Below are 27,843 nucleotides of genomic sequence, written 5' to 3'. Positions count from 1 at the left end.
ATGATAAGCATTGTTATTTTCACTTATATTGATTTGTATTTTTAACCATAAGAGAATGTGCGTATTGCCTGGGATCAACCAACTACGATATTGTAGCCTCTAGACAGCTTGGCGTATGCGTCCGCAATTGAAATAGTGGACGAATTTGCTTTTTACGAAATACAAATCATTCTTTCCGGCAGGTTTTTTGGTGCCTTCTAATCCCGGCTTGTCACAAGCTGAAATGGTCTGCCAAGCAACATTCAGGTGGGTGTTATCAATGATTGGGTGAGTGTCCAAACTGCTTAACCAGACACAGTCTTTAAGGGTTTTGTAGTTTCTGGGATGAGAAACCACAGCCTACGATGTTCTCAGCACAGCTGATTAATTGCTCACAGGGATGCAAGCCAGGCACTAGTTGAGTTGGAATGAGCGGTTTCACTCTAGTGGAGTTTAACAGATACGTTGTGGAATTGTAGCGTAAAAATCGCAATGTGCACAAAGCGGTCAAGGGGATATCGGTGAACGATTTAGGTGATGTAAAACTACACACCCGCAATAAGTTCTCGTATTTTGTGGTAGTGGGTGTGGTCATATCTTTGGAGATAGTAATTGCCAAATATCACGTAAATGAGAAGTCGTTGATTTCAATGTCTGCAGTGTATTTTTAAATGTAAATTTAAATGTAAATCTAAACAAGACTTTGAAGAGTCTAGTTTCTTGTTCAATTAGTCAATATACGGAGAGAAACGTCTTAAAAAAGAAAGGCTCGTAAAAGCAATTGTTTGCAACAATAGCAGCAGCTGCGGTACACAGTACAGGTAATTCGAATTGCTGATCTAGCTTGGAATAGTTACAATCTGGCGTATGTTATAGATAAGAGTAGCTGGGTTTGCTGAATGATTGTCTACAAGAATGCACGAAATGTGTGAGGGCTTATGAGAAGTAATGCAATGTACCGTATTTGTTGACACAAATAAAGATATTATATAAGAGATAATAAAGTAACGGTTTTAATGGAATATCTGGTTTGATAATCTACTGATAGTATTGTCCTTTTATCATTATAGTTTGTGAAAACAAAAGTAAGCGAATTACTCAATACACTCAAGTGTCTAGAAGTTGGGGTTTATTTTTAGATGAATTTATACTATAAAATCTATTTTTGTAGATACCTGTTTTGTAAGCTTTAATTCCTCCAAAAGAACTTGTATTATTCAGGCGAAAGCGAGATGCAGTGGAGAATAGCGGTGTACAGCCAGTTCTAAGTTTCACGCTTAAAAACGTTTTGTAAAAATGTTTACACGGCACACTTCCTGCATTCAATAAACCTGACAAAACGGTATTTATTTTATGTAAAAAAAATTGACTATCCAGGAACAAGTTAATATTTGCAAGTATAGTTCATAATACCTTACGATAAGTCACACCTAAATCGATTTCAAAACCGAAGCAGTACGGAGACGATACTGCTGGTGGAACGGTTATATCATAGAATGTCTGTTGAGAGTTGTATTAAGCTATAAGTCACAGCTATGATAACCAACCTCACATGTCTAATCCATGTATAGGGGCACACTAATGCATAGTTACGTTTTAAGCAGAGTTGTTGAATATTTTAAATTATTTTGCTCAAGTAACTTTGCACTGTATGTGTCATAGTATTCATGACATAACGGACTTAAATACTATAGATCTGCATTAATTAAGTCGCGTATCCAACTAAATTAACCGAGTTATGCATGCCATCCCCGCCTTTTTCCACCGGATGCAGAGGTGAGTTTATACGAAGACAACTGGACTGTTCATAGGTGTGCACTAAACTCAAGCTCTAGTCAGCGCACTGATTTGACACTACGATGGTTGTCGACATAAATCCTGTGTACTACGACGTACCATGGCCGTATCTGGCAGCTTCCATCGATATCCAGTTGGGGCAACTGGAGAAAGCAGGAACGGGTCTAGCAGGAGCTGTTCACCAGCGTGCTATTGAATACCAGCAAAGAGTGACAGATATTCGACGAAGATTAGAGATTGCCAGGAAAAAAATTGATCAAATAGCCAAGGCTAAGCAGGGTATTGTTGTAAGTATTAGATTTAGTGCATTCGTTATAATTCTGGGGAAATTTTTAACGCTTATTTATTTACAAACGTTTTAAAATTCGTCCACGTTGGCGGCTGTGATAATAAGACACTTTCAGATAGGCTAGACTGTACTCGTACAAGCGCGTACACAGGTATGTACGTAATATATCAGTTGCAGCCTCGACAGCATACGTCCCAAATGATTGTGGCAATTGTGGAAAGCAAACCTTACAAGAGAAAAGCTACTGCAAGCTCTGCCAATAATAGACATGCTAAGAAATGATCAATGATATATTGCATCGTAACAGAAGGCGTGGTAATGGGTTCTCGATTCATTTTTCATTGAGTTAGTCAGATTTCAACGAAAAATACGTCAGAAAAACCTAAAGAATCTGTCGCATTTATTACGGTTTGTTTTTTTAGCTACTTATTGCAGCTGTCGCAGTCGATGCTAGTTAAATAAAAAAAAAAAGCTTATAGCACGGCACTTTGCTTGCAGATGTACTCTCCAGGAACCTACCCGGTGTCAAAAGAGAAGCAAAAAGAGACCTTTAAGCGACTCTTCCCTAAAAGTCCGCTTGTATGTGCTCCGGCAATTGCCAGCAGTTTTAGACCCCTGACCTCAGGTAATTTTTTTTTAATAAAAAACATTTTTATTGATCTGCTTTAATTTGAACAAACGTAATAATTTGCCAGAAGCATGCTAAACGAAACTCTTTAATTTAGTGAGATGAACCAACATATGGTGCCGAAAACCACAGAAAAAATGTTAATATTTTGGCCAACATATAATAATAAAATGCCTAAAATAATATTCTTTTAATAGGTTATTTATATAATCGAAGAAGGTTTAATAGAAAATTTAATTATTAAGAATTCTGGTACAATAGAAGCTCGTCGAATTAAAGAATCTGCGCTTTGTAATTTAATGTGTATGACAATAAATGAAACGGTTCTTGTGCAGGTCTCACGAAACTGAAAGAAGGCCTTCACTTTTTGGATGTTTGCTCGCCTAGTGCCAGCTCCGACCCTTTAAAGCTTGCCCCACGAGGACTTGGGAATATCTATAAACGAAATCTACGTAGCGTAGCCGACCTGCTTATTTTTAACACAACTATAAATCCGTGAGTTTACCTTTAAAGATTTGTTTGTTATTAAAATCCACACTATGAGTGCAACATTTTAAGAAGTATGTTTATGTACGATATATAGATGTATATTTCGACTATAATTATTTATTGACAATTTATGGTAACTATAGCCTTTGCTTAAGTAATCGATTTTCAGGGAATTCAAATTTGCTATATATAAATATATTTAATTACCTGCGAGATTTATGGTAATTACAATCAGCTAGACATTATCTATAATTAATTGAAATGAAAATGAAAAGAAAATTTTCATAACTTGAGGATTAAGTCTATTTCAGTTGGGCAATCTTAGAGATTTTACAGAAAATTATGGTGGCAATTATGGCATGGATAACAGGTATTCGGTAGAGCCGGTCACAAAGGATGTAGTGGCCGAACAACCTGAAAAGGTCAATGGTGATCCTAGTCATGTCGTTCAAATTACCAGCAGCTCCGATCCCCATGACTCCTCGCTTACTTTACTTACACTGAAAGAATTATCGAATTCCCGTGGAAACTCTTTGGAATATCAGCCCGGGGCAGGATCTACTCCAGAGCTTTTGTTACCGTCCGATCTTCCTCTTCTAGATGGATTCGTTACAGACCTGCCCGGTAAGGATCATGCTGAAATATTATTTCTAAACGTATTTGGTATTGTTGTATATTTTGTGTGCGTGTTTCATATCCCGTTCATAATTTGTTGTTGTTTACCCAGATCTTTTACCCAGTATGATTTTTGATGGACCACGGAGCTCTTCCCCCATGCAGCGTCCTAGGATGCCTCTGGATGACGGCGACAATCATGTGCAGTTGCCTGACATTACCGATGGTGATCTCGTGGAAACGCCTCAGTCAACGACGTTCTTGGTAGGCCTATCTTTTGGTATACTCAAGCCACCGTTTTTAAATGGTGGTGGCTTTTTTTTGTAAAGTAATAATAATCTATACGTGTGATTGAAATCAGTGCACACATTGTCTATCGAGACAACTAACAACACAATTTGCTAATTTTCTAAAGACTCAAGTGCCTCGGCGAGGAAAAATTTCAGTACTACTTTTCGGATCTTGACACATTCATGCCTAATGGAGTTAATTATCGACTTAAAATGTGTTCTACACAAGAAACGTAGTATTAGAATAACTGTGAGTTCTAACGAACGTATGTTTAGTATAAATAATCATAGATTAGATTTCTCTGAGAAAAGTGACATGCTTTTTTTTTTCTAGAATTCTGAAATAGATAATGCGCAGATATTACAGAATTACATTCAGTTTCTAACGACTAATACATCCACAGTGTTTGAAAAGGTAAACATAACAATTCCGCAACATCCTAAAAAACGAGCAATTTTTGTGATTTAGTTTACAATGGAAATTTTTAGAACAAATCAATTTTCATTTAATGTCAAGGCACCGCACATCTTTACGTATGCATATATAAACGTATCGTATTAACTTATGATTATTATATCAAGTGTATTAAGTGTAAACTTTCATTAAAGTCTCAATTCGTAGGATTTGTGTGTTCAGGAAAAGAAAAACGTATAGCTACCTTTACAGCAATCACGAAAAATAAATCTAGGTTTTGTATTTATAATTCGACGTTTTTGATTTTTGTATTATGTTATACCACCTCTACCATTAAACCCATATAAATCCACCGCTTGCTCTACCGCAGCCGTCGCTTTCAAGTGTTACCTCGACGCCTCCGCCTCCGCCTCCTCCTCCGCCTCCTCCTCCTCCTCCTCCGCCTCCGCCTCCTCCCCCGCCTCCTCCTCCGCCTCTTCCACCTCCATCTGCGACCATAATTAGCAATACTAATGGGGCGCCTTCGCCCCTAGTGGCTCCATTGGTGAACGCCGAGACAGGCCCGGCGGCATCTACCAGCCCTTCCGCTGCCCTTCCTGCTGTTCACAGCTCGCTTCTGGAAGCGATTCGTAACAGTAACGGAATAGCAGGGCTCCGAGAGGTCAGTGGGTGTGGCTCTTCACATAAATTCTAGTACTTTGAAATTGACAAGTAAACAATACCTATTATTGTTAGTTGGGGCATCTAGTAGCCAGTATGTGTTATTTTCAATGTACTACTTTTCTGACGAAAGATTCTGATTTGTTTTCTTTGTTAGTGTCTTGTAATTATAAAAGTAGGAACCTATAATTTTTTTTCGCTCGAATAAGGATCGATTAATAGAACCTTACTATTAACGTTAGTAAATACGGATTATTAATAGCACTACTAGCTTGTCAATCACATTCGTTCTGATACCATTACTTTTTATTCACAACCCGTTGTTATTTTTATTATGATCTTATGTTGTATTCACGGAATCTGAAATAAACATAAACGCATGTCATTTTAAGGAATGTCCTGCCAGGTTGGCAAGGTAATAGCTACTATCAAACATAAGTGTGTTTCTATATTTCCTATCATTTTTACCACCTTTAGAGAGCGAAGCTGACCGCTTCGAGGCGACCTGCGCCTAAAAAACCAGGTGGCGTAGCCCCAGTTATAGACCACATGGACGCACTAAAAGCACGTCTCAGCCAGCGTCGACGAGACATCGGAAGTGGCAATAGAAGCGCAGCAGCCCAGTCCGACGTGATAAAATACACACGGCAGGAAAACTGTGGAATTATAGGAGAACTCATGGATAAAATTACTAATCGGCCGCCAGACTCTGATTCTGAGAATTCGAACCAGGGTGACGACGACATGTGGAATGACTGACCGTCAATCCGAAGAGAAGGAGCTTTTTAGAAAAAAACACACATACACGGTGAAACAAATATTTCGGAACAGTTTAGTAAAAGTTATATACAAATGAATTTTTTAAAGCTGTCTATATACATAACACGTGATTCTAAATTTTTCCGGGCATTTCAAGAATTTCTGACGTAAATCAAAGCTGATCGGTTATATTACGTAATGCCAATTTGCTCATTGTCTCTGAATTTAATTATAATAAATTAAATTTTTTGGAGACAGTCGTATACCACATAACAGAACGGCTTTAGACCATGATAAGCGTTTTGTTTATAGCCTTTGATTTGTTACCGCACGGATTATTTTTAGCGTGCTGTGCAACTATTATTGGGATTCTTCACAGGCCTTGGAAACAGACATACGCATGGGTATTCAACTACGGTCTCCTATTTTCAACGAACATTGATTTCGCTAATAAAAATTCAATATCAGGATGAACATGGGGTGTGCAACACAGGCAACTGAGTGTGATATAAAGGTAGCTTTTATTGTTATTACTATTGTTCTAGATATTACTTGGTGAGCCCATGCAAAACAGTTCACGCAAATTTAAGTCTAGCTGAACCTCATAGCAATACATGCAATTGTTTCAATATACCCTGTTTAATCTGCAGTCTCTCTTTGTTTTCATGATATTTATTATGCTTTATCCAATACAATTTGTATTAACGTCTGGTATTGCAGTTGTATGTCGGTTAAAGCTCGTGTGTAGAATATATGGAAAAAAACTTTGGTTGGTTAATTTGTGGGTGGCAGTTTTTATGATGCCAAAAGCTGTGTATAAGGATGGTATCGCATACTATCAACTAATATAGATATTGTAGATAATACAGTATAATTATCGGACGAAGAAGGGACGTGTACTTGGCGCATCTTTCGAGTATAACTGAAATCAAGTCATATCTGTAAATGATAAATTTGTCTGATACTGTTTTTTGGTAATAAAAATCAATGACTATTAATATAAAATTTCTTAATTGGATCGTGTTTTTAAACAACTGTAATCTATAAAAGTAATAATTGCTGTAAAATAAATGTTTTTTCTAAGGTGGAGCGGTTTTCAAGCAAATTGTAACCATTGTTTCCATAATACTTTCATAATTTGTAAACACATGATATATCCTAAATGATTTCTGCTCAGGTCATTGACCGACACGAGTAAATAGTCTAGTGAAGAGTGTATCTTCTAATCTAAATTTGAAATCTCCGCCTATAAAGTGCCTACCTATTTTTGGGGAAAATAACTCTTTTAAAGTTTGTGAAATCCACATAGCAGTTTTGCCTCAACTTAGAAATGAAACTACTTCTGTCTTTGTATTTTGTGTGCCATTTCATCATTACCTTGCTATTTTGTCTCCAAGGTATATATAATATCTAGTAAGCTGAGCCTATTGAAAGAAATCATAGATAGATCTTAATTTACCAGGTTACCAGAGAAATGACATAGATTAAATTATATTTCAGCAGTTTTATAAAGACTTTTATAAAAAAAAAAAATAATAAATAAGGCTTGTCTACTGGTATCTGATCAATCTGCGAGTATCTATCGATGGAATAAAACGGCCTGCTAGATGGTTACCTTCATCCACTTGTCTACTTCACTCTGTGCTTTGAAGTGTCGATGTTACATGTAGCTTTATTAAGCAGGTAAGGGTTTCCTTAATTTATAAATGTTAAGCCACAACTACCCAGCTGCTCTACGTATTCGTACTAATACCACCTGAAACGCCTTTTTTAGATTTTGTCCGGCCTACAAAAGGTCTAGTGGTACGTCCTTTGTCCTGTCCAGAAGATATGAACACTTCTTACGTGAAGCTGCTTAGCTATTTAGCTTAACGATTGTTGTTGCACAGAGTGATTTTAATAATAGAATGAGGAACAATTGTCTGTTTTTGACATTCATAGTTACTTAAAGGTAAAATGCTTCGCCAGTGTTATGAACAGTGGCATCGTAGCCTTGCAAAAAACGTCCCTGAAAATCCAAAGTTTTATCGTCTTTTTGGAAGGTTTCTGATCAGATAAACATATTCAACAACACCTTTGCAGAGATCATCGATTCTTTTATTATCTTAATTTTGTGACGGTGACGACACTCATTTTTGTTTGGCTTTAAAAAAGCCTTGAGTGTTTTAGGTGGCTTATTACGAAATATGACTTCGAAAGCATGCTTACAACCCTTTTTTAAAAAATTTCTTCAAATTCCTCTTTAGAAAGTATGGCACAGAAAAATAAAATTGATATTAACTTTCTCTATCACCTGTTGCAAGAGTAAGTGGACTGCTAAATGAGCTCTATTAAATTCCTGGTTTGGTCTACTAAAAACATAGTTCTGGTGATCCCCAACATTAAGGCTTTCTTACTTATTCTTACTTAAGAATATTTTAAAACTTGCTAAAGAGATCCTCCGCTGCGTTGAGGCTATCTAAAGCGTAACCAAGGTAGTTATCAGCGAAGTATCAAAATGCTTAAACACTCAAGTTATTAAATGTTATAAAAGGCTCACGCTAACGTCCTTATTTAAAGGCGTTAAACGCAGGCTGAAATTGAGTACGTATCCTTTGGGTTATTTTGTAGCAGGAACTTGTCCATCTGCTTTAGGTCGAATCGTTCTAGGATTCCATGTTCCGACCTTGGTGACATTCGTAAAAAATATTTTCGAAGCAATCAGAAAGCGTAGGGCCACTTTGTCTACGAAAAAGGGCCTACAGATATCTCTCAGGCATTCGGTTTATTCCTACAGTGGCTTAAACTTTGCAATAACATAAGCAATACAAACGTCGAGTCCTAATTCTCAGTAAGTCAATAGAGATATGACAACCCTCTAATAATTGGCAGTAAGTAGTTTTATTACGAGATTGGGGATAGCATATTTTTGGGGGAAGCATTACTATCAGCAAATCACAAAACTGATTTACAGCAAAGGAGAGAGCACATGGATTCTGTAAATCTGTAAATGTAAAAGACAATGACCTTACTTACTGACGTTCCGTTATTTATGATTTGCGTGCTGACACCTGCATGTTGTAGAAACTGAATTTTATTTAACAAAAGGTTCAGAAGTACAAACCGGCCGATATTTGATATAAAGCGACAGAATATTAGCTGTTTGGCCGAGTAAAGCTAAGTAGAGAGAATAACTCCGGGTATGGTGGATGATGAACGGGTAATGAATTAAATAAAGTCCGTGAATATTTTGACACAATTATAAATATTTAAACTTCAGAGGTACAATTCTAGATTTTCAAAGAGCACAAGCTAATCCTTTCGCAAATGCTATGACAGAAAGGGCTTGTATTCATATACAAATGCTATATCATTAACGAATTGTCGTGAGTAATTAATTATTAAAAGAGTCAGATCAGTGATTATAATAATCTATTTACGATATGCACACTTCATAAAAGTAAAATACGCTTTATGTGAGCATTGTCTGAGTCACAAAAAGCAACTTCCGATTAAATAACATTTTCATGCGAACCTTAACCTAATCTGTCTGATAGTAAGACTCGTTTGACAAGCAAGAGGAGTTTTATGGTAATAGGTCACGACCTTTTGTCTCTTCAAGGATGCGCTAATATGAACTTATTTATTGGAAACACAGTCAGCCAATACCATAAGCAATGCATATCCGTAGTAATAATACGAAGTGAATTCACGTATTCAGAAATTAAAAAAGTAGGCAGCATTGCTAGATGTTTCTGCAATAGTGTTCTAATATTTATATTTGTTACGTAGTGGAGTGGTATATTGAGTTTGACTTTCAATTCTGTATGCTGTCACTGACAGAGGTACACACGCTGGATTTAAGCCGGAGATTATGAAAGAACTGTTGAAATAAAAATAAATTAGCCAAACGATACGAGGCATTTTAGTTGATAAGTTTATAATCTCGGACACTTAAAAACTCAAATTTTAATTACAACATGGTGAAGATTTTGCATTTTAACCTAAATTAAAAAATCGATTATGGTAAATTATGGCTTAGATCCATTGCGCAGACATCGTAACGAAATAATCAACATTATATATATATATATATATATATATATATATATATATATATCATGTTTCCTGTGATTAAGAAAGGTATCTAAGGCTCTTCATTAAAGAAACATACGAAATCTGAAAGATTACTAGACAGAAACGGATTCATTTACTGTCGGACATAAGCATTATTCCTTAACTGGACCATTCTGTCCAGTCAGGCTTCCCGTGGTCGCTTCTACACCTGTCTTTCTCGTCTCAACTTCTTCTTCAATTCGGTCTTCTGTAACAAAAAACCATATCAACTGTGCTTGCCTCGTCCTCGTACTGCTCTCTATCACAAGCGCGAAGCATTAAATGATCAACAGCTATAACTAGTGGTGCCTTTAACCTAAGCAGCCCCAATCTAACCCTAGTTGTCTATTACATATATACCCCTCAGATATACCCAGCATTAGTGCAGGCATGATTTGTATTATCCTACACGTTTCGGTTCTAAAGAAAATGGCTCAGAAGGTTTATGACACCATCGAACACGTGACCTCAAGAGTACGAGTTGGAAAAAACCTGATACTAATATACTTGATTTAGGTAAAATAATGTCCTCAAAGAAAATTGTCGTTTGTTTAACGTTGACACCAAAAAGCTGCTCAGCTGACAGCTAGTTTAAGTATGTACACAGACAATGAAAGATTGGATTGAATCATGAGTCAAGCTCTATGCAAAGCTCGGTTGGTGCAATTTCAATGTGTGGAAATGAATAATACATATGTCTGTATACATACGTAAATTATATCGATAAATAATTCGACTTAAAAAGCTCTAGATCTGCAACAAGAAAGTTATATTTTACTAACTTCCAAAACGTATGCAAGCGGAAATGAGTAAAAGTACATTGTATTGATGCTCGCATTTTATCTAACTTTTTATAACGTGATCTATTAATAATTACTGTCGTACGATTGTTTATTTTTCCGCATTCTACTGGACACAATACTATGCGTACAATATGCACACTATTAAATAAATTGTTATATTTATCGCCACAAGCTTTTTCATTTAGGTGCTGTGATAAATGAGGATAACATTTGTTTTCACCAAATCCTTTCCTCGTTAGGAAACCAGAAAAGATTTATTCTCTCATGATAACAGAATCACAGGCATAGCAGTCGCTGGTGAAAGTGCTGCTGCCGTTGCTACTATTTGCTGTGAGCTCCGTCGTATCCTCTATTCATTAATGATGTGCACGGCGAATCATTAGTCAAGCGATTTAGGAAGCGCCAGGGTTGGCATTTGGTCCACGCCTCCTGCCGAACGTGGTCACAACGTTGACGAATCGTCGGTTGTACTGCATTCTCCTTTTGGCGCGCCCGGTTTTCTTTTTCTTTTTTTCTTGCTTCTCAACCTTCGGGGTCTGCCCTTTCACCTTTCCAGCGCGAGCCAATGACCCGTGCACCTTACCTGTAGCAAAATTTTGACAATAAATATCAATAAAAGACATGGAGTGAGTCATACATTTGAACCGGCAAACAAATTCATCGTGTCAATGCCACGCAGAATTCAATTAAGTTAGGCAAAGCACCATTTTAGAGTAATATGATAAACGTATTAGAGATTACTTGCTGCATAGAACAGGAAAAATGCTTTACTATAAGAGCGCGCATAATAAAATTGCTTTTACACCAACCTCCGAGTAGTCCAACGGTGGCATCAACGTATGATCCCTCTACGAGTATGTTCTTGAGAATCTGAGAGTCTTCAAGGACACGGCCTGAACGAGCTATGAGGACGACCTCGTCGGCTTTGATACCTTCACGAGCCGCCAACTGAGACTTTAGGGACGCGGCAGTATCGCAATCCTCAACGGAAAGCGCATGCAATTCTTGACACTTGACAAAAATCTTCATCTTTGCGCTGCAACAATATTACATAATCTCTAGGTCATTGATAAAGAAAACCATAAACACATAAAAACTAGCATGTAGATATTAATTAAACTGATATAAGTACGACATAAACGCTAACAAAAACGAAATAAATGCTAAATCTGAAAGTCTACGAACGCATAAATTCGCATGTGCTATGCGGAATTGAGGCCTATAGTAGTAGATCCAAGACGCTATTCGTAAGCAAGGCGAAGTACTTTTATTCTGTCCACGGTACATGTTCTCTTTAAGTATTATGTTTTCTTGGATAGAACAGCTGTTCAGTTCCTTTTCATATTAGAGCTATTCTGCCGATCTAGGAAAAATTGCTGATCTAGATGAAAAGACATGAACTATGATACATATGGTACGAAAGAAGAGCCGTCTTCCTCCCCTCCCCCCAATAAGAGCCTATATTCTATAGTCGCTGGACGCTGGGTATACCAATCGCCCACTAGAGGAAAATCATTCGATTCTTTTCTAAAGCAAAGTTTGGTGTTTTCGATCGTTAAAACAACATTCGAAGGCGTCGACCTCACAGAGAAACTTTTTGGAAATGTGCCGTCGACGTTGTAGATTGAAACTTGCTTAAACCAACAATATGTCTTCCTAACATGACTTATCTCCGGACTTCTCTAAGCAAGTGATGCCGATACGCAGCTGTAGATTTCTACGCCGTACAGATAACTGGTCTGCTCAAACTACGTCAACACTTCTGCCGACTGACAGACCAACGCACAGGAATAGTTAGATACACGGCAATGATTTTCCACCTACCAGTTCATAAACGAGTTGATAATACTCTTCGTCGAACGAAGTAAAGAAAAAATCGTAAGGCTAGCTAAAAATAAGCTAGTTTATGTGATTGCACAACCATAGGACGCTCACTTAAACAGACACAAAACGCATGCATACGAATTAGTGATATTATCATGGTGTAGAAAGTGCACTTCCTATAGGCACCAAAGTAAATTAAACATATCCGTCTTGCTAAAAGTGCCTACGCAGTGAGAGACACATTGAAATGCACAAATTTCACATAAAATCCGTGAAAAATTGATCTTACAGTGCCGAAGGCGTGCTAAACACACGGCAGCTAAACCGAAAGGATATCGAAACGGAAACCGGCCATTGATTAGCATCGTATCGCGGGAAATTTCAAAATTTTGTCGTGCCTCCAAAAGCTAAGCGCGTTGGTTATTTGTTTATTTTGCTATACCAAAATTATATACAGGTCATGTGTGTCCCAAGCGGCTAGGAAGCTGTTATATAGAAATGTATCGCAAAATAACTAAGGCTCTATAATAAATCTTTACTTCAAATGATATCTTGCATTGGAATCTGTCTGCTCTGTTGGTAAACACGGAGACTCGGATTTCAGCGAAAAATGGAAAATTCAAAGAATGATTCAAATTGAAGAATTATCATTTTGTTGTGAAGAGTAGAGCAAAGCTTTTACCGTGTGAATTTGTATTGTTATTGTATGACAGGTGACCAGATATGATTTGGCATGTATTTCGATTGTGAGCATACCGCCTTCGGACTACTGTTTGTGAAACTGATTGATTGTATTTTCTGCGCTACTTCTCCAAGAGTGCGGTAGATAGCTGTGAAAACAAAACAAGTAAAATATGATTTAGACGGAATTTTTTCCTATTAATTTCACATAGAATCACAATGAGAATTGTCTAGATACTAACAAGGATCTAGTCTTATTCCAATGTGCTATTATGTTGGTATTATGGTGGGTTACACTATGTAAGTAGCATTTGAATCATATAAGCATGAGTGTGATGTAAGCAAGTGAGTAATTACCAAAACACAAATTAATTATTAAATTGTATTGGGTACACTAGTTAACCATTGCTACTAATTATGATAGGTGATTGCCATTTTTTATTGTATTAAAAGAGGAAGAAAATTGAAATTTGATTATTTGTGTTCAAATACGTACATCTTTAAAATTAACTTCTATTGCAACTCATTCAGACTAGCAGACAGAAATAGTTAACGCGATATTATTTTAACGTAAAATTAACTAAAATCCTCGTTACAGGCAATATTGCCCATTGCGGGAGTATAGCCTGTGCCGCGAGATTTCAGTGCTTACAGCAAGTATGATGACTGACCAGGGCTAGCCAAAATACAAGATAGGCATCTAAGGAGATTAAACACTGCATAAATCCGCTACACGATAAGCAGCGTGCTGCTTATCGTGTAGCGGATACGACTGTGATACGACGTGTGCTGGTCGTTATCGCTATTTTCTTTTTGTTTTGACTTTGACGATATGATCAAGTCCATATTTGGGTATCGTATCCTTCTAAAACTAAAGCAAAATGATCTATGATATATCTGCCATTCATGCCAACTATGAGAGTCTGCCTGGAAATAATAGGATTAATAAATGCGGCCATGATAAAGAGCAGTTCAAGAAGACAACGTTTTAACATTTTGCCGTTCCAATCGGATAATTCGTCATTTGAGATTATTTATTGTCCTGACCAAAGTCACCTTATTATTTCGTAGTGTACTGCAATAATTATGGTATCCATCGACAGATGCCGAACGTTATTCTTCTCTGAGAAACGTGCCACAATTCTATCGGTATTGTTGTTGTGGCAACAAAGTGCGTCCTCGTATTCCGGTTTCCTAAAGGTCATGGTCGCCATTGTAAGGTAACAATACGGTGCTTGTAGAAGAATAAACAAGTAGCAAACGCAGCTAGTACGATTACTGACAATCTAACGTCAAGTACGATGCAGTGCTAGCGTTATATGTACTACAATATGAATCTGCCGTAAAGTCCGTATGCATGGCGTTTTGTGTTCGTATAAGAAATCGTCATCATCTTCGTAAAGGACAGCGCAGTGCTTCTGCTCGATACTCGCCACAGTTCTCGAGGATTAGCGCTCATATGAATGCTTGTGGTTTCTGTATACTGATTCAGTAACTGTAGCAAAACACAATTTTAAGGTGAAGCTTTAGAATAAGTAACGTTAACTAGTTGGCAGGCGTACGCTGCCATTACAACATAGTCAGCTTTGTTACTCTGAGGGTGAATATGAGAAATGCGATTGTGGTGCCAATGAGCGGCACTGGGAATAAACGAATACAGATGTAGAATGTACGAATGTAGAGTAGTTGCTCCGTGAGAGCGCTAGTTTATAGTCGATGGGCCGTCACTCTAGTCGTCATATAGGATAGCGAGATAATCAGTTACGATTCTTATTGAACACGTTCAGCTTTAACATTGCTAAAAGGCTATGTGTCTCTGAACCGAGATGTCATCTTCAAATATGATAAATTCATATTTATTTGCTTATATCCTATGAATAAAACCCACAACCTGCCACAAAACTGTAGCTGATGTGGGTGTTCTCTAATGGTCGGTGGCTACAAATGTTAAGTGAATTACCCTGCTAAATATAATGGAAAAGAGCTAATTTTCTGCATTACTAATTTTTTATTGCAAAAAATAGTTAGCGTACAGCCAATAGCTTTATAAAGAATAAAGAGCGGCTAGTTTATTAGTGTCCTCTTAACAGAAGCCCTGCCCGATTTACGGGCGGATATTCGCAACAAGATACTTAGGCACTTTGGGCTCTCGAGGACGTGTAGCAAGCAGGTCAGCATTGCAGTTCTAGTAATCGGACATCATAATGCTAGTTTATTAATTTGAATTTAAATTAGAACATAGCATCAAATTAGTAGGTTGTTTGTTGTTGCATTTCTTGTTTATTAATGAACACTATAGCCTTTGGGTTTATAACTATGTATAGTATGCGTTTATCGCCACAAAGCTGTATGACAGCGTGCATGCAGTGCAATTTTGCGTTTTAGTGGGTATCACACCTTACAGACGGTTTCAAGGAAACCCACGAAGTTCGGCGTACTTCACACAAATAACGTTTGCTTTACGCAAAAGGGGAACATCACACAAGTAGTTGCTTCTATATTTTGCTGGATTTTTCGCAAAATTTCTACGGCATGGATGGTAAACGCCACTATTCTTGTAACCCAAGTTGCTTGCCCGATTGCTATCCAAACAAGCTGTGAATACATATATATAATCAGATACATTTTAGTCAAGTAATAGTTTGCTGCTCATTCGAAGCGTCATGTCCAGTTACACGTTTATCAGGTTTACAATATTATCCGAATTTATTTATAGGTGTTGAGTAAGATAACTTACATTATGACACAAAACGTCGTACTCGATAAATAAAAGAACTAGGTGTTTTCAATTTCACAGAAATTATAAATGTTCTTAAGCCTCTTTACGCGAAACATCCTTTGGAACTTACGCACAATAAATGTATTAAATAAATATTTTTTTTGGTTTTTCTTTTTTTTTTTTCAGTTCTAGTATTGAGTAAATTATATCAAAATTGTTTCACCATTATTTGTAAGTTGGTGTTATTCGTATATATATATATACATATATATGCCCCGAATACTTCGCGGAATGGCGTTTTGGGGTTACGCCCACCTAGTATAAGTGTATATAAGTATTCGTTCTTTCGAATGTAGCTAAGAAGTCGCCATTTTTCCGCTGAGCTACCTAATATCCAGGTTTATTTAAAATTTGCCAAATTAAATAAGCAATTATCATATTCTATGTATACGTTTACTTCGATCTTTATATACTTGTACTTTTTCTATATAGAGTGGTACTTCAGACATGTTAATCCATATTCGATCAATACGACTTTATTTAGTTGTTACCTATGGTCATACTTTTTGGCTTCAATTCAGTTTGCTTTCAACAATTTTTCGTTAATCTTAGAAGATCAAGCAATTGGGTTGAAATTTCAAGGAAATAGCTGATGGGAATCAACATTTGTTTTGTATTTGCGCTGTTAGGCTGACATTAACCACCCCTTATATTCTCCTCTTTGTGATTCTATTCCAACATGAGTATACCTTCAAAGTTAAGATTACAAGAGATATTTTGAAAACAACTGCAATTTTATAATACAAATAAGACACTAATATCACATATTCACAGTGTCTTCGTTCAAATTTCAGGATGTTACCTTCTGGTTGGTTGTCATCAGTGGGGTTATATTGTGTTCATCTAGTGAGTCTCTTACTTTGTCTAAGTGCACTGCCATCCGTCAGTCTGGGTCTCACTCCCGAATGCAAAGAGTATTTGAAGGATGTTGCCCAAAGCAGTTCAGGATTTGAGGTATGCGCATTGCTTTGCGCGCGACCTTTTAGAGTTTGTAGTTCCTGTTTCGATGACTACGCTTTTGCTCATAACATGTTCGTCAATCTTAAAAGCGTGAGTTTATGCTTCTACTTAGGATCGGTCAGAGATTTATGGGAGTTTTTAAAGTTGCATTATTTCACGCATTCTAATTCTTTTTCAGTATAACGATATAATGAATACAATGAGCTTGTATAATTTTATTGATAAGTTTTAGGAGAATAGCAGTTATTTTTTATGTGCCGAATTAAAAAATGTACATTTTCTAGAACTTTATTTATTATTAAGCCGTTCACCTTTCCATAACGGACTTTTCTAACACTTGAGTTTGGTATTAATTAACTTCAGGGTCGTGGACAAGTGGAGAAGAACTGTAGCGAAGACCTTGTTTCGGGAGACCGGGTGTCAATTATAAACCGAGCCTTCACTTATGTCACGGAGACCTGGGAATCAGGGAACTGCGATAGTGAGTTTCTAATTTTTCACATATGTGTGTAAATTTTAATTCCATAGTTGTCAAATACATTTTATTTGAGCACAACGATGGTGAGAAGTCTTCTAAAAGAGTTGGCCCAGAGCCTTTGGGGCTCTGTGTATATATATATGTATATATATATATATATATAAAACCACTTAAATGTTTGCCCTGATCTTTCATAGCTGGCTAGAAAGGGGCGCTTAGCTTGAGAACACCTGAAAACTGTACGTTATAATACGCGAATTTATATAACTTGCCCTGACATGAAAGAACTGTATATCTATCTATTTATAACAATTATTTATTATTTAAAAATTATTTATCGCGGAACTCCTTTCTGGTTTTTTGTGCTTAACAGATTGTTTAGTGGTGTCAAAAAGTGACGACATAGTGCACTTCAAAGTTGCTGAGTTTGCGAAGGAATTCCAGACACGCGCCGAGCAGGTGTTCAAGTGTATTGATTCGCATATTAAAAATGAGAGTCGAATATGTACAGATTGTTTATCGTCATTTAGTAACCTGTCGAATTTTTACCATGGACTCGTAAAAAAGTATGAGGAAAAATTGTGTATGGACATTATCGACATCGTAAGTACTCAGAGATTCGACAGTTAATTAGATGATTTAGTATCCTAACTCATTTCCCTTTTTTGCGTGTGGCCTTTAAGCTACGTTTGACTAGCCTATTTATGTGTGATTTCCTGTAGCGACGTTACGCAACGCCTCCAATGAAATGCGAGAGGAATGATAACATGATGAGCAGAGATTAGAAGCAAAAACCGAAATTTATATAGGTATCATTAGACGTTTTCAATAATATAGTCCAGTTCTTAGAGAATAGTTCGGAGCACTAATAGACGCTCGTAGTTATAAGTATTGCTTTAGGAGTGTTTGATGAGTGATGCTAAGTAGTAATAATAGTAATAATAACGAATTTTACAGATGAACACAACACGGGTGAAATGGTCAGATTACGGCTGCTCGCATGTCTACGGCCTTGAACCCGAAGTCTGCCTGTACGCTTGGGCTATGGTTATTATAACAATTGTATTTTACTTTTTCGCCAGATTTTCGCAAAAGCCAAGAGATGCTGAAATTTTAGAAGGTAGGTTTTAAAATCTCAATGATATAGGTATCCATGTTTTGAAGAAAAATTGCGGGGAAGCTGCCACAAAGATGAATATAATATTGTATGTAGGGTCTCAGATTAAGCTTTTATTTTCATTATATTATTATATTAAGTCCATTTATTAGGGCCCTCATGAAGATTATTTAACTGAGTGCAAACTCGATGATTATTAACGCGGTTGGAATACGAGGCAGCAGTTTATACTGGTAAAACTCTAGATTTCGTCTTACATGAAAATATATGTATTTTTAGGTAAATAATGACTGTTTATAGCTCAGTTAAATAAGTTTCAATTCAATAGCAATGTTAGATGGTTTTTTTGCGGAACTCAGATTCCTACCGCAGTACTTCTGTAAACTCTAAACAAATACTTCGATCATTGTTGTTGTTTCTATCCACTTAGGACGAACTATGCGGGAGCACATATCAAAAATGTCCGTAGATTCAAACTCGTTCCGGGATCAACAGGAGTTAATACCGCACTTACAGCCTCTATTTACTATTTCGTGAGACACACCGTCTTTAATATGTCTCAGCTATTCGTCAGCAACGCTCCTTCATTATTGCTCAATTATTCAATTGCTGCTCGCATTGTCTGCAACTCATTCCAGTGGTAGCTATAACTAAATTACATTCCATCCAGCGTAATTGTATAAAGGAAAATGAAATCGGCGAGTTTCTGGTTTAGCATTGTATCGCTTACCTTTTTCTATACTTACGTTTGTTTAGATTAAAAATAACTAAAATGATTCGTGTTTCGCTATATTCTCTTCTTTATCACTATATTTATACATGGAGACAAAATGCTACCTAAATTTCTGCAAGACTGCATTTCTGCATAAATGCAGTTGCATTTATGAGGTAACAAGGTACGATGTAAATGTCAAGTTGCTTTTAACGGTTATACCAAAATTACGTTGCAGATAGGCAAACCAAAAATTTTCATTGATCAAGTTAATGTCCATCTAATTCTACTACATAAAGCTGTAATGTCGTTCAAGATGACAGATGGAGAACAAGAAGTAGAAAAGAAAAATCTATTAACTGAGAGCGATTGTTTTCTAAAAATATTAGACATCGACTGCGTAAATCTTTATCATTGTATATATATATATATATATAATAGTTGTATAATATTACTATGATTATATTATCTTACTTACCGTTTTTCGTTACTCATATAGTTACGCCTTATAACACTAATGTAACCTCGTTTATTCTCTTTGTGTTGATTCATGAGTAGGCAGTAAAAACAGCAAAAAAAGTTTGAAAGAGTGATTTACCGCACGAGTTTCAATGTTTTTAGAAACTTAGATATGAGATTGCAAAGTGAAAAATACAGTATAAATATAAACCTATAGCTGGGCGCCTTTAACTATCTTAGTTAGTGTTATAGTTGTTACTTATATGTTTCATTTCCAAATAAAATACTGCCATTACTGTTAGCCTCTGTCCACGATATTAATAGATGGTAGACTTTAATGATGAAATTTGTGAAAAATACAAGATGAGTTATTCTCAAACTAGATCAGGCTAAAGTCACAAAATGTATAAGGTCGTTAGGACAGTCGGCTTAATTTTTTGCGCAGATAAAACATAAAGAAAGCTGAGAAAAGCTCACAGAAAAAGCAAAGTTTTCAATATAGCATTGATTTATGCTTGACCAGATCACTCTGTCTTACTTTTCAGTAGCACTAGTCATAACGTGATTAAAAATATTTGCCAAATGTGTGCCTACGGGTTGCATTTTACAATTTCGTACTGTATTTAACCAGAATCTGTTTTCGTAAATGTTACCAGTGGCGCATATTTCGAATATGTACATACGTAGGTAGTTAAACGAAGAAGTTAGAAGCTTTTCAGTCTGTTGCTGGCTGATGGACCTACGCTAGGTAGGTTTGGCGTATAGAGATTTGTACAGAGAGAGACAAGAGAAGTATAGACAGACTAACTGAAGGAGAAATCTACTGTTTGTTGACATATCTATAACCAGGATTTATAGTCAGGTGACTGAAGAATAAATATTATCTAGCACAGATAAATCTAACATAAAATGTGCTTCTTCGATACATAGTGATTGGTTACCTGAAAGCGAGTGAGACACTGCTGCTATTAAATACAATATTTTTTTAATTAGTTCACAACAACAGAATTGAGACTAACTAATCGACGTAGCATACCTTTCTCCTCCAGATGACCTATTCGTTGTTCCCCCAGGTGCCGATTTAACTAAGCGCAGTAAAGAATTAGAAAACTAAATTGAATGAAATGTATAATACAGTCCTTGATCACTTAGTTTGATCTAGAATTATATTTGTGCTCCTACAGTGTAGAACATACCTTAGCAGTCTAAAGAAAAACAAGCGATTGAACTTTGAGCAGACGTTTTTACTAGATGATCTTGAATAAAAGCGTGTATACTTTGCATCGCTTTGTCTCTAGATACTTACAGAAAAAGTTATGAAAACGATAGGAGTTGAACGGTACCTGAGTAACTATCAACACCGAAGCCCACTTATTTTACTTGTTAGCTGTATTTTTCTCGCAAACTCTAATAGAGTGAAAACGAATGTTTATACAGTATCGTTTTGCTCATGTTTACGTCAATTCTTATCCAGCCGGCGTCTCCGAGTGGCGAAGCTTTAGCTTGCTTTCCCTTAATAGAGCTATGTCTGTTGTAGCCTACCTTAAGATGACACTGATAAACTGTAGAGGGAGTCAAAAGATAAAAGGATTATTTCCCCATAACTAGAGAGAGAGACGCGTATGGTGAAACTTGCACAGTAGTCAACAAATCGTCGCGTCGCGATTGATCCCCTTATCTCCCATTCGGTACTTAGTAGCTTAGATGTATCAAAAATCTAAGTTTGAGGTCATATCCGCCAAAATCTGCGATCCAGTCTTTGATGCTCGATACGACCCCTTAAGTCTACGATTTAAACGATGTAAGTACAATCCAATAGGTGTCAACAGACAGTAGGAAACCAAATATAAACTTAGTTTTTCGTAGCTAGGAACAAACCACAAATGCAAATATTTAAGAAAATAAAAAGGCAAAATGAAATATTTCGATCTAGTGATAATAACAGTAAACTTTTCAGTTGGTCTGGTCGGCTAACAGATGAGCAATTATCCCAATTTTAGTATTATGGTGGTGTTAGAGTAGCTTTGCGATTCAACGCAGGTAGAAAGCATACAGACTAAATATCGTTAGCGGCAGGTCATACTGGCAACTAGAAATACGCAGTAATCGTCAGTATAAATGGGATGCCCCTCATGGTGCATTTGCAATACTGCGCGATAAGGATAATAATGAGTATGGCATACAATCAACATATGGCCAAGTTGATACTGTGGGTTATCGTTTTTCTTTGCCTGTGTGCTGAAACTTCGACAATGACATCTGTGCGAAATTCTGTGCCAGATTATTGTTCAGAATTACTTTCAGATATGGCCACCGCTCTCAAAGGTTTCGACTGTTGTGCCTTAAAGAACGCTCGACCCTTTACCGTGTGTGTGAACTGCGCGGCTGTTTATCAGAAGGCATTCGACCTATTTGATCGCTTCGTAAATGTAAATGCTTTTTTACGATTGCATTCTATAGTTACGAGCTGGCTTGCACTAGATGAAAAAAAAACTTATTAGTTTGAGTATTTAATTTTTTTGTGACAAATTGGAGTTGATGATGGCAAAGAGGAGCAACAGAAAATAATGCACCCCAGTCAAATCAAACAAATTTAGTCGATAATAGTAGCCATATTAAATTAGCTTATAGCGCAATGGTGAACTAATTGCTATAATGGATTATACGAAGTGAACTGTATAGTCAATTATAAAATTTTGTGATCCAGCTAATTATTAATCTCGGCCTCATTCTTGTCTATGCGAACAAAATTAAATTCAGGAAATATTCGTATTACGTTTAAGTTCACAACATCCTCCCACCGAGTTGGATATCGTTATTACACCACTGATTCATCCGATAATGCTAAATTTTTGTATTTGTATTGAATATTTATATCACCACCGGTGAGTTTTCCCACGTGACCAAAAAGTGATTTTAATGTGCAGCTTTTTATACAAAACGAGTTGTTTTTGTTTTTATGCCACTACTATAGCCAGTACTATTATACATTAATGAGTAGCAACAACCTGATTCAGTGTAATTTCAGCGAATCAAAACCACATAAACGTTGCCGCATAAAATACTTTTTGAAGTGAGCAATACGGAATGAAGTAGGCTAGAATATGACAATATGAATAATAATAAGAGCGTATTACAGGTAGATATATAATAGAGATGGCAAGAATAAGCGTACAAGAGGCATGTGCAAGGCTTAGCAAGTAATTCCAGTGGATTCGTTCCGACCTGCCAACGGCGAGCCTCGCAATAAGTTACATTTGGAATACAGCTTTAGATTGATTTGTGAAATTGTTTAGACCTGTTGTATCTTTTTCGGGAGATTTCTTCGGGCATTTTTTATTCGTGAGCCTGCACATAGTTTCCTAGTGAATCGATCATTTATAGTTTATTACAGTGTATTCACGTATTTGCATAAATCCAACTAATAGAGTAGCGTATTGATAGATTTATATATCGTCTTCCATAAAACAGATATATCAAATTAGGAGTCATTAGCAATATGCGCGCTTTCCTATTAGAGAGACATCATATACTAATCACCACTTGTCATGTACAGCGAAGAGCAGCTGAGAATAGCACATATGCGTAAGTTAGCTAAAACGTGGTGGTTCATTTGGTTAAGGGTTAATGGGGGTTAATTAGGGCTAATGAGAGACCCCATAAGTCGCACGTCGTTTCACGTAAATCCAGTAAACGCAAATACAAACGAAGGTAATGTTTGTACTCGGAGACTTTAGTATTAAGTTAAAGACTAAGTATTAAGTTAGTTGCCTGCCACGGCTAACGGGCTTCGAAGATCAACTAAAATAAATCTACCCAAAAATATGAAATAGTATAAGTGCTATTCGCATGACACTTTGCGTTTTTTTGCCGCTGTTGGAACATTTACGTTTTTAATTGTTTACACCCTTTGTTGCCTCGCTTGATTAGGGTACAGCGGAGCTGAGTACAAATTGTTCAATGCTCATCGATGGAGGAAAGATATCGCTCGTTACAGAAAGCTTTCAGTACATACAAAAAGTGTGGAACGAAGATGGAGTCTGTGGAGGTAAATATAGAACATTTACAACACAATAATCATCTGACGTGACCTGAATTAATAACAAAAGACCAGTTGAATGTACCTTATCTCAATTTAAACGTTGGATTATATTTTTTCATAATAGTAGTATAAATCACGACATGCGTCGTTTGTGAAGCTTATAACATTTAAATAATCATTTAATTCATCATCAATTCACCATAGATGACCCTTTCCCGGATATCCTTATCTGTTTCATTTTTATAGAATTTAACAAGATCTTCCCAACAATTTTTTTCCTATTGATAAATAAAAATTCAAAGAGTAGTTTTGAGAACGGTCAAATCCCAATACCATCAATATATACAAATGTAAAGAAAAACCGTGCTATCGAAAAAGCTTTTAGTTACCGCATATCGTTGTAAATTGATGGATATAATAAGAATCTGCGCAGAACAAGTTTTTAATGACATGCTGTGATTTGGTTTCATTGTAGGCTGCTACGCTTCGGGAACCGATAATGTTTCATCACAGATTCAAGAGTTCTTTGAAAAGAAAAAAGCCTTACAGGCTTGTGTAGATGCACTTTCACCTTTTGAGAATAACCAAACCTGCGTTCAGTGCAAACCATTGTTTACCAAGTTATCGAACTCCTTCGACAAAGTGCTTCAGTCAGGCACAAGCAAAAGCGTTTGTGTCGATGTACTTGATGCGGTAATATTCATCAGCGTATATTTTATAATTATTATTATGTGTTTTACATGTACTATAGTTTAATGGTAATCTTTCGAATTTACATAATATTACTTTTACGAGAGAGTGTAGAATTTATTCGCAACCTTGTCTATAATAAAACGAGACTGATCTGATAAACGAAGCTTTATCCTATCCTCCATCCCCCCTTTTTGTTATTTATGTTATTGATGTGTTGCTGATAGATGAATGAGACTCGTCGCGAATGGGGCAGTATGTGTTTTTCCTCATCGTATGGAATGACACCAGATGTGTTGATTGCGATGTTCACATCATTAAGCACCACGTTTCTGTTTTACTTAATCGTCCGCCTCTCGCAAAAGCCCAAAGACATTGGACTAGCTAGAGGTAAGATATACATATATATATATATAAAGTAACAGACGAGCTAAATATACACAACTGCGCAAACTTGATTCTGATTCCCTTAGTTAGCAGATAAAGCATGTATGGTCTCCTGAAATCTATTCATAGGGGTGATTGACGCTCATTGCAAATGCCGATTCATTTGAATGCCATCTAAAAATGGGATGTTCTCTTTACTCCTGTTGTTTTCGTCGTTGAACAATTGTTATTAGTGAGCACGTGGCAAAGCATCAAGTTAGAGGCTGACTGCTGCAATACTGACCAAGTGGATGCCAAACAGGCCGCTGGGTGTCATGCCCACCAGGCAAATCCGCACAGACAGGCTGAGCATGACACTGCTATTGTTAATTCCCAGCATTCAAACAACTGTTAGAACAGCGACAAGCTTTGTTTGTATATATATATGTGAGCAGTGTTGTGTAAAACGATATTATTCATAGAATAAAAAAAAAACTCTGAGATAGAAGCAGAAGTTTACTGTAACGAGATTATAATATAATCATTATATACGGACAGTGTATGGGAAGCAGATGCGATTAGGTATTGAAATTATAATTGAGTCAAAGATGACAGTCTGATGTCTATATCACCATCTTTAATTTTTTAATTTCAATCGTTACCAATAAACGTTAACTTGATTTAATAATTATCGAACCGTCTAAGTATTAGTAAGCTACTTAAGTACCACTAAAAGTTGGAACGAATTAACCGCGTTTGTTTGACTTAACACTATATATTGGATATAATAAAACACCAAGAAGAATAAGTCGGCAAGTGCAAAAAATACTGCATTCGAATTTTGAGGATTGTCTTGATTTTTTTGCTCATTACGTAACATGTTTTTAAACATCTAAACATCAACTTTTAACTCGCTTATGTTTGATTTATGTATTGTAAACAAACGATAATGCACTATTAGACTAAATTTACTCAAGCTCATCATAATATGTGTGGAATCTGTCTCGTGTCTTACAAGTAAAGGTAGGTCCCTACTTAATTATATGGGTGCTTCTTCGGCTTTGATTTCAATACGATGATTGGGAGAAGGAGAAATACCATATATAATTTTCAAGTGCAAATTTAGTGATACTCTTTTGATAGTGGGTGTTATTTCTATTAATTCGGTCCCTTCCATTAAATTAAAGCAAGCGTCGCTCTCTCGGAGAATGAAAATTTCACGGCATATAACAGTTATAGACACAGGCATCGAATGATATAATGAGCATAAAACATCAAGGAGGGAACATCACTCTATTTACCAAAGTCTGCTGAGTGTTCTCTTGACCGAAACTCGTACTGAAATCTATTAACGATACTTACTTTTTATATTGAGTCGCACGTAAAGTTTTAGACGAAACTTGTGTACTTTTTGTTTGTAGTAAACTGACTTAAGCTAACCCTCTTTAATTTAAATCATTTTTATATATGCGAAGTAACGTATACCGATAAATCTAACTCTTATTAATGACGTATAATAATGAACAAATTATAAAAACGTTGTCATTTAAATCTCACTACGAAAGCTTGCCTCTTAATTATTATATTAAGTGGGTATGATCAAGCCGTTTTAATCGGTTTTTGGCTATACAGGATATACAATAGATGTATAACTTTCCACCCATCAAAATAGTCAGTAGCCACTTTGCGTAGAGTGTGTCAGGCACGAACTGATATCTAAACAAAAATAGAAACAACTTAAGTACTCCTATTTAGATAATTGAACAGTACAGTTTTAGAATTATAACAGTATGTGTAAATTCCTAACTATAGTAGACTCCATTTACGAAAGAAATTGATAATAGATAATCATTCTCTCTCCGTCTCTATTCCTCTATGACTGGTTATTAGTACTATATGGTATCCATTAGTATTAAATAAGGGTAAGTCCACAAAATATCAGATGACTAAAAGGATAAGGAATAAGACAAAAGGTAAGGAAATAAACGTACTTAATCTATAGAGCTTCAATGTACAGGCTTCATTGTGACATATGTGTCACTTTACCAAAGCCATTGAATAAGGGTACGTCCAAGCCAGCTTCTCTCGCTAAATATACATCAGTTACTTCAGCCTCTCAACATTTTTATTTTGCTTATACATACTTGGACCAAACCATCGCTTCCGTATCGAAACACTAACGAAAAGTCGACGTCATTTGCGTAGTTTTACGCTACGCGGCCCACCGATGATTCATGTGGGCTTAAATTCCTAGTTAGGTAAAATACACAGTAAATAAGAAAGCATTTTTATAATGTTTTACAGTCATTGAAAAAAAATTCATAGTTTTTCATTCGGCCGAAGTATCAGCATCGTGTGAAATTTTCCGAATACATTGGGGTCGTGCTTGCGGCAGCAAAGCCTTTGTGCTTACCAGCAGCCGCACATAAAGTTGCTCTCTCAGTCGATTGCCTTGCTCTCTTGTTTGAACGCACGGGCCAAATCTAGGGGCGCGCTTTTCAGTGCGGCAAATGTCAGGAGGAGCCCTGTTTTTTGGTACAGGTAGCCACCCGGCATCTTACATGTTTCTTTTCTCGTGGTCCCATACGAACAAGGACTCGGCGCATTGATTGTATCACTGTAGCAATTGCACGCCCCTACTTTTCTCTCCGTCTGCAGGCGGTTACTGCGTTTATTGCAAATCATGGTGATGTCTACTGCGGCAACTGCCGCCGTCGTCTCAGCCTCGGCTCATTCGCTGCCGCTTCATCGTCGCTCGTGTCGTCTGCTACACGGCCTTTGCCGCGACGTTGCTGCCGCCACTAGCAAAGACGAGATACAAAGAGGGAAAAAGCGAGAGAGAGAGAGAGAGAGACAACAAGGGCGAGACTAAACGAGATCTTCATCTCGTTGTGTTGGGGCTTCCGCTGCCTTACG

The 27,843-nt window shown here is 36.7% G+C and overlaps 4 protein-coding genes across 19 annotated transcripts; 3 read left to right on the top strand and 1 right to left on the bottom strand.

Annotated features, from left to right (window-relative positions):
- Window positions 1–134: 134 nt before the first annotated feature.
- LOC111248246 (WASH complex subunit 1-like) lies at window positions 135–6,934 on the top strand. 6 transcript variants are annotated; one of them, XM_022800242.2, is made up of 8 exons: window positions 135–246; window positions 1,754–2,063; window positions 2,564–2,690; window positions 3,029–3,188; window positions 3,553–3,806; window positions 3,910–4,061; window positions 4,873–5,163; window positions 5,640–6,934. In XM_022800242.2, exons 2-8 carry the CDS (start codon window positions 1,839–1,841, stop codon window positions 5,919–5,921), a joined length of 1,491 nt encoding a protein of 496 aa, XP_022655977.1. In that variant the 5' UTR covers window positions 135–246; window positions 1,754–1,838; the 3' UTR covers window positions 5,922–6,934. The 6 variants fall into 6 exon arrangements, with proteins under 6 accessions (XP_022655977.1, XP_086840334.1, XP_086840337.1 ...); XM_086984208.1 differs by having other exon boundaries at window positions 3,508–3,806; XM_086984211.1 differs by lacking the exon at window positions 135–246 and adding an exon at window positions 363–513 and having other exon boundaries at window positions 3,508–3,806.
- Window positions 6,935–11,028: 4,094 nt separating this feature from the next.
- On the bottom strand, window positions 11,029–13,090 carry RpS30 (ribosomal protein S30). Of its 2 annotated transcripts, none has more exons than XM_022800211.2 (3): window positions 12,933–13,090; window positions 11,629–11,855; window positions 11,029–11,402 (listed from the first exon to the last, which is right to left on the bottom strand). In XM_022800211.2, the coding sequence occupies exons 2-3, from the start codon at window positions 11,846–11,848 to the stop codon at window positions 11,212–11,214; spliced, it is 411 nt and encodes a 136-aa protein (XP_022655946.1). In that variant the 5' UTR covers window positions 11,849–11,855; window positions 12,933–13,090; the 3' UTR covers window positions 11,029–11,211. The 2 variants fall into 2 exon arrangements, with proteins under 2 accessions (XP_022655946.1, XP_022655945.1); XM_022800210.2 differs by lacking the exon at window positions 12,933–13,090 and adding an exon at window positions 12,644–12,884.
- Window positions 13,091–13,215: 125 nt separating this feature from the next.
- On the top strand, window positions 13,216–19,843 carry LOC111248232 (osteopetrosis-associated transmembrane protein 1-like). 8 transcript variants are annotated; one of them, XM_086984214.1, is made up of 7 exons: window positions 14,017–14,176; window positions 14,428–14,544; window positions 16,898–17,057; window positions 17,427–17,544; window positions 17,915–18,144; window positions 18,499–18,661; window positions 19,089–19,843. In XM_086984214.1, the coding sequence occupies exons 1-7, from the start codon at window positions 14,157–14,159 to the stop codon at window positions 19,193–19,195; spliced, it is 915 nt and encodes a 304-aa protein (XP_086840340.1). In that variant the 5' UTR covers window positions 14,017–14,156; the 3' UTR covers window positions 19,196–19,843. The 8 variants fall into 8 exon arrangements, with proteins under 8 accessions (XP_022655930.1, XP_022655933.1, XP_022655936.1 ...); XM_022800193.2 differs by having other exon boundaries at window positions 14,021–14,176; window positions 16,898–17,153; XM_022800195.2 differs by lacking the exons at window positions 14,017–14,176; window positions 14,428–14,544 and adding an exon at window positions 13,216–13,465 and having other exon boundaries at window positions 16,898–17,153.
- A 1,047-nt stretch (window positions 19,844–20,890) lies between these two features.
- On the top strand, window positions 20,891–25,457 carry LOC111248234 (osteopetrosis-associated transmembrane protein 1-like). 3 transcript variants are annotated; one of them, XM_022800205.2, is made up of 6 exons: window positions 20,891–21,630; window positions 22,134–22,258; window positions 23,760–23,877; window positions 24,347–24,564; window positions 24,789–24,951; window positions 25,182–25,457. In XM_022800205.2, exons 1-6 carry the CDS (start codon window positions 21,534–21,536, stop codon window positions 25,340–25,342), a joined length of 882 nt encoding a protein of 293 aa, XP_022655940.1. In that variant the 5' UTR covers window positions 20,891–21,533; the 3' UTR covers window positions 25,343–25,457. The 3 variants fall into 3 exon arrangements, with proteins under 3 accessions (XP_022655940.1, XP_022655939.1, XP_022655938.1); XM_022800204.2 differs by having other exon boundaries at window positions 22,110–22,258; XM_022800203.2 differs by lacking the exon at window positions 20,891–21,630 and having other exon boundaries at window positions 21,650–22,258.
- Window positions 25,458–27,843: the final 2,386 nt, after the last annotated feature.

The sequence above is a fragment of the Varroa destructor genome, unplaced genomic scaffold, assembly GCF_002443255.2.
Source record: "Varroa destructor unplaced genomic scaffold, Vdes_3.0 BEIS01000003.1, whole genome shotgun sequence".
NCBI lineage: Eukaryota > Metazoa > Arthropoda > Arachnida > Mesostigmata > Varroidae > Varroa > Varroa destructor.
Note: the sequence above shows the minus strand (reverse complement) of the source record. Positions and strands in the feature narration are given on the sequence as shown.

Bases quoted from the DNA above. Each gene is read 5' to 3' on its own strand.
- LOC111248246 (XM_086984208.1), top strand. From the start codon at position 1,839: ATGGTTGTCGACATAAATCCTGTGTACTACGACGTACCATGGCCGTAT. The intron at 3,807-3,909 runs GTAAGGATCATG...TTGTTTACCCAG, and splicing joins ATTCGTTACAGACCTGCCCG to ATCTTTTACCCAGTATGATT. The intron at 4,062-4,872 runs GTAGGCCTATCT...GCTCTACCGCAG, and splicing joins CTCAGTCAACGACGTTCTTG to CCGTCGCTTTCAAGTGTTAC.
- RpS30 (XM_022800210.2), bottom strand. The intron at 11,403-11,628 runs GTTGGTGTAAAA...ATTTTGCTACAG, and splicing joins CACCGTTGGACTACTCGGAG to GTAAGGTGCACGGGTCATTG.
- LOC111248232 (XM_022800193.2), top strand. From the start codon at position 14,157: ATGATCAAGTCCATATTTGG. The intron at 18,145-18,498 runs GTAAGTACTCAG...CGAATTTTACAG, and splicing joins GTATGGACATTATCGACATC to ATGAACACAACACGGGTGAA. The intron at 18,662-19,088 runs GTAGGTTTTAAA...CTATCCACTTAG, and splicing joins AGATGCTGAAATTTTAGAAG to GACGAACTATGCGGGAGCAC.
- LOC111248234 (XM_022800203.2), top strand. From the start codon at position 21,953: ATGCCCCTCATGGTGCATTTGCAATACTGCGCGATAAGGATAATAATG. The intron at 22,259-23,759 runs GTAAATGCTTTT...TCGCTTGATTAG, and splicing joins TATTTGATCGCTTCGTAAAT to GGTACAGCGGAGCTGAGTAC. The intron at 23,878-24,346 runs GTAAATATAGAA...GTTTCATTGTAG, and splicing joins CGAAGATGGAGTCTGTGGAG to GCTGCTACGCTTCGGGAACC.